The sequence below is a fragment of the Lampetra planeri genome, chromosome 49, assembly GCF_965212315.1.
Source record: "Lampetra planeri chromosome 49, kcLamPlan1.2.h2, whole genome shotgun sequence".
Taxonomy (NCBI): Eukaryota; Metazoa; Chordata; class Hyperoartia; order Petromyzontiformes; family Petromyzontidae; genus Lampetra; species Lampetra planeri.
The window spans coordinates 698,878-709,440 of NC_136155.1; the positions used below are offsets into that span (position 1 = coordinate 698,878).

A 10,563-nucleotide genomic window follows, 5' to 3' on the forward strand; every position below is an offset into this window, starting at 1 on the left:
GTCCTTGTTCAGTCTTCTCTCTCGGTGCATTTAGTTTTCTCCCCTTTTGGTTTGCAACTGTGTTTTCAGCATCATGTCATGTAGCAAGTCCCAGTGTACCACCTTGCAATAGGATGACCCACAGAATTACTCTTGAAGTCACTTCAATTGCTTTCTTTATGCACACGACGGAACATACTTTACGTGCCCTGCAGTGTCCGTTGCATGCCAATCAAACCAATGTCTTTTAATTATTCACTCATAGGTAGTTAAGAGCCGAATGAGACCAAGAGTCTTTCACAAATTGACAACTCAGTTTAAATAAGCGCAGCAAAGCAGAACGTTCTAAATATTAACAGAAAACTCTGAAAAACGTCGTTTATTGTTTTTTTTTCTCCAACAGAATAAACAAAAAAACCCTAATCGACAGTTGCGGGCATTTTAATTATTATTTCGTAACATTTTCATTCGTAACTTGTCAAACAATAACGGCGTATCAAAACCTGAGAGGGGAGCGGGTGCTAAGCGTAAAGCAACATCAAATCACTCCTTTACAAACACTATCAAACTGCAATGTTAAACTTTTGGAACATGATGATCATTTGGACTTCGTGTCTCACATTACAAGGGTGTGTCCCTCTGGGGTGGCTTGGCACGTAGCAGGTGCTTTAACTGGGGCAGCAACATTTTTGTGTAAAGCCCAAAAACAAATTCACACCACTGCAATGTCCTGTTTGAGTGCACAGGTGAATATGCCACAATTGAGATAATTACATGTTACAGATAAAAATAACAATATCACCACGTTTCAATCGCAACACATGCAATCGTCATCAGGTGAAACATATCGCGGGATATTTCTCACCTGATTGTTTGTGTTGCGATCGAAACGTCATGATAGTTATTTTTTATTATTTTTTATCTATCTATGTGGCTTTACCGAAAGACCCAAGAATATGAATTCCTGCAGCCACAAAAGCTTTAAGTCAAGATTTAACATTTTACAGTTTGGGTTTTTTTAACGTGCAGTCATTGGTTGAAACTCAACTCGCTAAATTTGAGCATCATGGTTAATCACGGGGTTACGTCTCCTGAGCTTGAACTCAAGACCTCAGCAGTGCTGAGATCAGTGCTCCGACACGGCATCAGCTTGGCATGTAAACATCTCACCCCAATAGCCATTTCACTCATTGTCACTATACAGGGGTGCAAAGAACAGCAAATTCCAATTATTTTATCAAATTTTATGGTCTTGTGTGTAACAATTCTAATTTATCCTGTCTCGTTCATACAGCAGCGTTACCTCCATTAGACCGTCGCTTGCATGCAACTTGGAGCCCTTTGTCAATCCACTGCTGGATGGAGGCCTCCCCACACCTATTTGACCATCCTTCACCAAGCTTATCAGTGTGGGTTGGTGAAGGGGAGGCCGGGGCCTGGTTCAGATACCGCTCGCCACGGCTGTTAGCAATCGCCGGCAAACAAACTCAAGCTATTCGGGTTCACAGCGCAGCACGCTGATCACTTGCCCCACCGCTCCCCTCGTCATTTGCATATAATTCGCCTAAATTGTGAAAAAAAAGAATCTATATTAACCTCTGACTCTACACATATTGACGTGCATAACATTAGCCTCCCTCAGCCACCGGGCTACCTCTGGCTCAATCTTCACGAAGGTACTGCTCGGGGAGTTCCTCTTCCTGCAGGTACGTGAGCTGAGAGGATTTGGCTTGCGGGGAGGAGGAACCCTTGCTGCCAGCCTCTCTCTGCTTTGCCAGCAATGCCGTGCGCTGGATCTCCCCCACTTGCACCTTGGCCACCTTCGTCTCAGCCGCCCTGGCCAGGGCATGAGCCTCCTCCAACTGCTCCTGCAGCAGCTGCAGGTGAGTGAGTGCTACTTTTGCCGCCGTTTCCACACCTGGCAGAGAAGAACACACGAGCAATTGTAGAGTTCATGAGGTTTTCCCACCGGCACTAGGGTCTCGTAGGGTTGTCATCAGTGCCAAGTATGTGCTCGAATATTAAAAGAGTAAATACAAAACAAGCCGCAGTTGATGTCGTGCAACAAATTAGTATGGCGAGATGGATCTCCGGGGATCATAAGACTGGATTGGCAAATCTGCGCGATACTTGGCAATCCATTAACCCCATTGTCAAACCCAAAAAGCCTAAGACGTCCATATAATTGCCTTTTAACTATCCCGAGAGCAAGAAAATGAAAAGGGCATAAAGCTTTTGCCTTTACAGTACCAAACGTTTAGGAACAACATTGTTTACTCCTATAAAGTTATAAATCTTCCTTCAAAATGCATCCTGAAGCAGAAGGTTAGTGCTGGATACAACAATCATTTGCAAGTGTGATTTGTAACTTTCATCCTTTGCCATGTATCGATAGTAACATTTTAACGTGCAATTTTTTACGACTGTCTTTGATGTTGTTTTGCTGACTTGCTTAAGCTGGGGAATTGGTGTACGTATGCAATATAGAATACGACGTTTCGATTTCAACACAAACAATCGTCATCAGGTAGAAAACAAACCTAGTGAACTTAGAAATATAATGCAATACAACAGAGAGAGTCGGCTAACGTAAGTCAGCACCTTACCTGGTTGATTACGTTCTTCCAAAGATTGCTAAATTTGAGAGAGAGACAAAACACAGACACGGAAACACACGGACAGACACACAAGCAGAGAGAGACAACACAGAGACACACAGAGAGAGACACACACAGTCTCTCTCTGCTTGTGTGTCTGTCTGTGTGTCTTCGTGTCTGTTTTGTCTCTCTCTCAGATTTAACAATCTTTGGAAGAACGTAATCAACCAGGTAAGGTGCTGACTGTTGTTAGCCGACTCTCTGTGTTGTATTGCATTGTATTTCTAAGTTCACTAGGTTTGTTTTCTACCTGACGACGATTGCTTGTGTTGCAATCGAAACGTCTAATTCTATTATTTAATTTATTTTCTTTCTACGTGACTTTACCAAAAGAACCAAAGAGTAATTCCTGCAGTCACGAAAGCTTCAAATAAAGTTTTATGCAATATACTTGATCTTGTTTACATATTTATTTTTTGTGATTTGTTTTCTTTTCCGAAACTTTGCACTCCGATCGTTGTCTGTATTGTTTGTTTTTGTAACTTTCTGAACCACCCGTATTGGACATCTGTGAAAAAGAGCTTCATAGCCTATTGAATTTCTCCATTCATAAAGACATTCTGATTCTGCATTGGGCCAGATATGGAAAGACGAGGAGGAGGGCAAGAATGGTGCTTGGTACCCATCTTAGATAAGCTGAAAGTCGACTCAGATGGCTAGAGGGCCCTTTGGTAAGAAGACAAGAAAACCATAATAATGTGGCCACCGGCATAAAATTGTCTATCAGGGGAATTTTTGAGACGTATGCAGGATCTGAGTCACCACAGCCTCTCTTTTCTCTGCAGGTGGTGGGGGAGAGTGTTGAATTTGTTTCCACAAAATTTAGTAGTACTCAGTCAGTGAACCCATGGCGCCTGCAGGGTTTGTGCCGTGACCTCCTGCTTCACGTGGCCTTAACGTCCACATAGCCTGGCACAAGTGCCGGGGTGACGTCACCGCCACTTAGTGGCGGTTGTTGTTGTTGTTGGGGGAGTGTGCGGAGGGCGGGTGGCAGCAGAGGGCACCTGCTTTGAAGGCAGCTTCGGCCGCCCCTTTCGAGAGGTACAGCGCCGCAGTCCACGTCTCCTCCATCTTCTGACACTCTTCCTGCCGCCGGATGACCTGCGGCATCACAACAGATGATTTCACGACGGCAGTGGTGCATCGTGAATTAACGTCGTGAAATGTTCCTTCGAAAAAATATCCAGAAGCAGAAGATTACTGCTGGATAAGGTCACATTTGCCAATGTGATGTAACTTTGATCCTTAACTGTGTATCGATAGTTTAATGTGAATGTGCCATTGTATTGAGGGATCACTGCTGTGTGGCGTTATCTTGCTGTGGTCTGGGACTGTCTTGTTTTTGCTGCCTTTCCCAAGCTTGATAAATCAGACTTGTCTGTATTTAGATTGAGTGACTTCCTTACCTTCTTCTATATTTTGCACTCCTATCATGTGTTTATGTTTGCTGTTTAACTTGCTAACCCACCCCTCCTGGACATCTGTGAAAAACAGCTTCACAGCTCATCGGATTCCTCCTCCTGCATCTAAATAAAGATTCTGATTCAACACATTCGTCAATCACATTGTGACCTTATAATGAAAAATATAAAATAGGTGATATTTTGGGAAATGTCCCTTCTTCCACCATGGATCACCTGCCAGTGTCACCACACCTCTGGTTTTGGTCGTCCGCTTTATCTCTCTCGTCACCCTGCACTACGGCTCACGGGAGAACTCTCCACAGCAGCGCAACTCAAAACCTCCTCCTCTACACCAAGGACCAGGACCTTCACTGCCATCCGTCGCTTCTCTGTGGCAGCCTCCGCCATCTGGAACGTGGCCATGATCATCCCCACTGGTGCACATTCAGAACAGCATTCAATCTACAAACACTTCTAAGAGACACTTAAAGGCCCCACATCTCTTGTCTGGCTTTCCGAGCGACACGAAGCCTGGCTCTACGCCTCAGAGTAATTATGCCTGTGAAATATTGTGCGTGTTAAGAATTGCATTGTTGTTATTATCATTACGTCTGCACGAGCTTCAACAATAAGGTTCCAGACGGACTCCTCATCCTTCGAGCTGAGCTGGGCCATCAGGTCCACGTACTGCTGCGAAAGCGATCCCATCGTGTGTAAGGCCTGCTCGCCAGCACACACACACACACAGAAATAAGCACACACAGAGATAAGCACACGCAAGTACATGCGTTTCTTCTAATCCATGCTGCGTACAAGCACCACACTGCAGGTCACAACTCTACTCTTTGCGCTTCTGTCCTCACACTGCTCCACTTTAGAATTCCCTCCCATCGTCTCTTTTCCCAAAATTATAATGTCCCTGGCTCAATGCAAGAAAGCAAATGCACTCACGCTTATTGATTACCACTTCGTCAGTGCTCTCTGTTGCCAGCCGCTCGTTGTTGTGGGTTTTGTGCTCAACCATCATTATTTGACATGCTAACAGGAAACTATACATGGCACCTCCATGCCAGCTATGCATGCGACTTTTAATCACTTGAAAAATGGAAACAAGCTGGAATGTTTCCTATTTACTTGTTTAACAAGGTCAGAACCCGAGAGACCGGGATCAGTCTTTTTGCAAGAGTGACACGGGGCATGAGTCTGCTAGTAAGGGACAAATATTGCTGTGTACCGTCCCAATTGAATAATTTGTGGATCATTTTCAAATTTGGCAAATTTGGACCCCAACGCCGACTCTTGTGAATGACGTCAGGGCATCTTTAACGCCCACGGTGAGTGAAGCAGTATACTATGGCTACTACACCCACAGTATCGGTGCGGCGCTAGATTTGAACCGTAAACCAACTACTAAACTATTTTTTATTTTACCAGGTTAAGGCCCACTAAGCTATATACAGTAGCTCTTTTCAGAAGCGACCTGGGCACAACTGATAGCTCAACGAAGTGGCTTACCTTGTGGAAATTTACAGCGGCCAATTACTCTAAACGCGTGTTGAATCTTCATGTCGACGGAAAATCGGGAGTACCCGGAGAAAAATCCATGTGACCATGGCAAGAACATGCAAACTGCAAATATACAACAGGCGTCAGAACTGAACCCTTAAACCTCCTGTGAACCAGGCGAGCGAGTTAACATCTCGCCAGCGTGGCACGCCGCCTCTATGACAAGCGGCCAATGCGCCACCGCTGGGCCACATCACCACCGCCCAACGGTTGTGTTGCGAGTGCTGCGACGCCAACGTGCCTTGGTGTATCTGTCGAGGGAATCCAAGAGGGCCAGCGCAGCCTGAGAGAGAAAGGCAGTGGCTCCATCCGTGGCCAGGGAGGCAGCCCTTTTGAGCAGCGTCTCTTGACTCAGAGAGTTTGCCTCGGGGATCTGTGTGTTGCCACGCATTCATGACACAGGTAACAATCAATTACAGTATGTGCCGTCATTATGAATATCATTGACAAAAAATCACTTTGAAACGAGATGCATTTCAAGTGTTTGACCCAGACCTACGAGAAGAGGGTATCTCAGTAAATATGAATTACTGTGCTTACATATTTGTCCTGGTTTCATTAAAAACATTTTTAGTAGTTTCACAATAGGGGCCCATGTTGCTATATATGCAATCCATAACATTTACAAATTTGACAATGACAACGGCACACAAAAGCCTACACTTTTAATCCACTGTGACGCAGAAGGCGTGTAGTATCTCCCGGTTAATACACCTGCAATATTAACCAGGGCCGCCTGTCGGATTCCAACTGTGAATTTCTGCAAAAAGCGGTGAACGTCAACCACTGGGCCACGCCACTGCCTCAACGTAACATTTAAGTAAAATCTTGAGGTGGGTAACTCCGATTCAGTTGACATGGAATCGCTCAATACATTTGTTTGCTCATGACATATGGGTTAATTCTTGCAAATAAGAACCATAATTTAGCATGAGGCACACATAACAAAGGTAGAAGAGGCAGACAATACAAACAAGACCGTGCAAACAAATGACCATCCCGTTAATCAGGAGAGTGAATTATTACATGCCAAACATGAATACACACATGCTAAAAGACAAAGATCCCTCGCGTAACCGTGTAGACTGTTGTGCCAAGTGCTGTTAGCAAGCGCCTATTCAGGCCTTTGTGGCGCACAAGGGGGTGGTGTGGGCAGCACCACGCTTGGCTGTCTTTGTCTCCCCAGTGTTTATGTTTACATAGAAGCTTGATCAATTCCCACAGGTACATATAAAGTACGAACGTGCTGACAACAGTCAGGAAATTACGAAGTTAACAGCAGATCACCTTACCTGCAAGGAGACACACACACATACACACCACGCGTGAACATGCACCACACGTGCAGTGGCACGCATGATTTGTGAAGCAGAACGTGTACATAGGTACATAATAAAATTGACGTATTAGTTAGTTCATGTCAACCCTACTACCAAACTAGGCAATACCTGAGTTTTCATTAAGGAGGGAAATTAATCAACTTAAGTCAGATAAAAAATGCCACTTTTAAATCACATAAAATGAGTAATCCTTCGTTTTTTAAATATTTAGTTTTAGCAGTCACTACCTCCTGGAATAATACACGATGCATTTGTATTTACAATAGCCTCCTGATTCCAACTGATGAATGGGATATTGTCCATCATGTGTAGATTATTTTCGATTGCAATATTTTTCAGTATGGACTAAATGCATTTATTATGCAAATTTTAAAGGAAGTATATGGTTTCATCCTGTACCTGAACAGGATACTCTTTTAGCATGGACATCGAATTTATCTGTACTGTTGATTTTTCAAATAATTGTTACATGAATACATGGCACTAAATGAAATAAAAAATAATTGGAATGCCGTGACTGATGAATCCCATTGTCCTCAGAACCTGGAAAATTCAGAGTGACCGATGTCACTGATCAGTCATCAAGGATTGCTGCAATGAACTTGAAGACTTTCACAAGGGTATCGAGGTGTTTGTTCAATTTCATTTGAAGGAATGGACTGCGTGCGTAAGGAAACCAAAAATTACCAAGAAAATGCACGTTGTGAGCCATCGTGAACTCACTGGCAAACACGTCACCTCATTGGGTGCCACGGTGGAAAGATGTTAACTACCTCGCCTGGTATACAGGAGGTCGTGGGTTCAATCCCAACTCCTATATATTTGGAGTTTGCATGTTCTCCTCGTGGTCATGTGGATTTTTATCAGGGTCCTGCGGCTTTTCCCTCCACATCTAAAATCGTAATTGGCGGCAATAAACTTCTGCATGATAAGCCACTTCTCGTTGCGCTACCAATTGTGGCCGGGTCACTTCTGAAAAAGTTTTATAGCTCAGTGGGCCTTCCCTTGTAAAATAAATAAAAGTAAAGTTTTTAGCTTAGACACCGTGGTGCTCGTGTGTGTGTGTGACTGTGTGTTGGGTCATACAGGGAAGACTGGTACAGCACAGAGGGAGGCTCCTGCCAGCGCCCCGGCGGTCCCCAGCAGGCGAGGGCCAAGCAGCCGGCGTGCCCAGACGTGGAAGCTGCTGCGCTTGGGAGGCACCAGCACGGACCTACGTTTGAGCACAGAGCAGAGGTCACGCTTTGGGACAGGGGTGGAGAACACACGGCCCGTGCCACACATCCGGCCCGTGACTTCACTTCGTATGCACCACAGCCACATCGCGCCAGACCACTTCAACACGGTCTGCACAGTATATTTGTCATGGCATACAGCTTCATGCAGAAACAGAACATGTATACTGGAGGAATCAGATGAGCTATAATGCTCTTTTCTCACAGATGTCTAGTGGGGGTACGGGGTAAGAACGTTACAACAATACACCTTAAATTCGCACGGTGTGTTATTGGTGTTGATCAATGTTGTTGGTGTTAATCAATGTTGTTGGTGTTGATCAGTGTTGTAGTTGATGAGGTGTGCAGTGTTTAGGGTTCCGTTGTCGAGGCGGCAATGTGTGTAACGAGGTGTAAGTAACGAGGTAACCACGCGTGTCGTTGATGGCCGACAACTTGACGATTGTGAATACGATGAGGTGCAGATTCCGCGTTGTAAGGTGTTGATGACGAGGTGTTGATGACGAGGTGTTGATGATGACGCGGTGTTGATGATGTGATGATGACGCGGTATTGATGATGTGTTGATGATGAGGTGTTGATGAGGTGTTGATGATGTGTTGATGATGTGTTGATGATGAGGTGACGATGACGAGGTGATGATGACGTGATGTTGATGACGAGGTGTTGATGACGAGGTGATGATGACGCGGTGTTGATGACGAGGTGATGATGACGCGGTGACGATGTGTTGATGACGATGTGTTGATGATGCGAGTTTAAGTATGCGCATTAATTGATCGTGATGTTATGCAGCTGATAGATGAGTTTGTTTTTATGTGACTGTACGTTGATGAGGTGTTTGCAAACGTTTGTAATGGATGATGATGATGTATTGTGGTTGATTATATAAATCTGACTACGAGTTTAAATGCTTGTTGAGGTTTAAGTTGACGACGTTTAAGTTAACGAGGTGTAACTTGACGAGGTGCAACTTGTTGCCACGTGCGCTGACGGCGTGTGGGTGGGACGAAGTTAACCTCCGACTAGCACGCTTGGCTACGTACGGTGCGAAAAAAGTTCACTGTACAGTAACGATGAGATAAGACAGTGTGTGTGTACAGCTCAACACGAGGACTTGTGAATAACTTATTAAGTGAGCAGTCAAGCAGTGGAGTGAGACCACGTCGACATGGGTAGCGAACTGCACTGCGAACCCGGCCACCCGAGTTCGAATCCCGCTCACGGCCTACATCAGTGTGACGCTCTCATCTCAACCGATCCTAGGCCCTCCCCTAGGTCGTCTCAGCCTCAAAATTAGTACCCTAGCGCCATGAAAACATCGCCACTGGGGAGACAAAGGCGGTCGGGCGTGGTGCTGGCCACACACAGCCGCGTCCCGGCTTTCATCTCGCGAACAGCACTTGCCCTGCCAGTGTGCGAGAGGCTTTGTCGCCGATGAGGATGACCTCTGTGTGGTGCATGTGGTATTGCTGGCGAGGCGTGACCGGTGCTGGCGCGTGTGTGTGACGACGAGGTGGTGGCTGCTGATGGCGAGGTGGTGGTGGTGGTGGTGATGAGGTGATCCCCTCCTGCTCCTGCTCCCCACACGCACCAGCGGAGCAGTCGCAGAGCAGCGGTCGCCACCTCGCGGCCTCGTGTGAAGGCCATGCCGAGCACAGTGACGAAGTCGCGCACAGCGTGACGCACTCGCGCGTCTCGGTTCAAACGACATGACGTCACGCTTTGTGCAACTCGAGGGCTGACGTCACGAGCCCCGACGAGCCGTCAAGAGGATGACGTCATCTCTAGTCCCCTCCACGCACTCTCCTGCCTCTCCCCTCTCATCTCACTCCACTCCCCTCCACGCACTCTCCTGCCTCTCATCTCACTCCACTCCCCTCCACGCACTCTCCTGCCTCTCCCCTCTCATCTCACTCCACTCCCCTCCACGCACTCTCCAACATCTGTGGTTGCCTATATAGGGCAGCATTGCACTCGCCCAACGCATCAGCATGGATATTTAATGGCTTCTTTAAAAAAATCCTTTTTCACGATATCAGAAATAACCCCCCCGAATCAATACTGCCCCTTGCCACCCGTAAGCCACTTGCCTCGAATGTAAAATCTTTTCCCACCTGACCCCCCCACCCCAACTGTGAGAAAAGGGCCCCCTTTCAAAAGACTGCCACAATGTTCAATAAATGTGTAGTGTCAATGATTCGGAGACAAGGTTTGTAGGAGGCACCTTTATTCACCACCATTCACGGTCTCGTCCACACACTCTCCACAGTAGCCCAGCCTGTACACAACACCCGCCGTCTAACACTGACGGTGCTGACTGAGATAGCCGACTCCTCTCCTTCGTAGCGCAGTGGCTAGCAGAGACGTTTAGCGGCGACGA

The 10,563-nt window shown here is 46.2% G+C and overlaps 1 protein-coding gene across 1 annotated transcript; it reads right to left on the bottom strand.

Annotated features, from left to right (window-relative positions):
• Positions 1–343: 343 nt before the first annotated feature.
• LOC144734036 (diablo IAP-binding mitochondrial protein-like) lies at positions 344–9,908 on the bottom strand. Its single transcript, XM_078616074.1, has 6 exons — positions 9,775–9,908; positions 8,032–8,158; positions 5,847–5,978; positions 4,649–4,759; positions 3,641–3,737; positions 344–1,897 (listed from the first exon to the last, which is right to left on the bottom strand). Exons 1-6 carry the CDS (start codon positions 9,828–9,830, stop codon positions 1,641–1,643), a joined length of 780 nt encoding a protein of 259 aa, XP_078472200.1. The 5' UTR covers positions 9,831–9,908; the 3' UTR covers positions 344–1,640.
• Positions 9,909–10,563: the final 655 nt, after the last annotated feature.

Excerpts from the sequence above, each read along its gene's own strand:
- LOC144734036 (XM_078616074.1), bottom strand. The coding sequence starts at position 9,830 with ATGGCCTTCACACGAGGCCGCGAGGTGGCGACCGCTGCTCTGCGACTG. Across the intron at positions 5,979-8,031 it reads GTGCTGTACCAGTCTTCCCT|ATCCCCGAGGCAAACTCTCT; the intron begins GTATGACCCAAC and ends GGCAACACACAG. Across the intron at positions 4,760-5,846 it reads CCCTCGACAGATACACCAAG|GCCTTACACACGATGGGATC; the intron begins GCACGTTGGCGT and ends GCTGGCGAGCAG.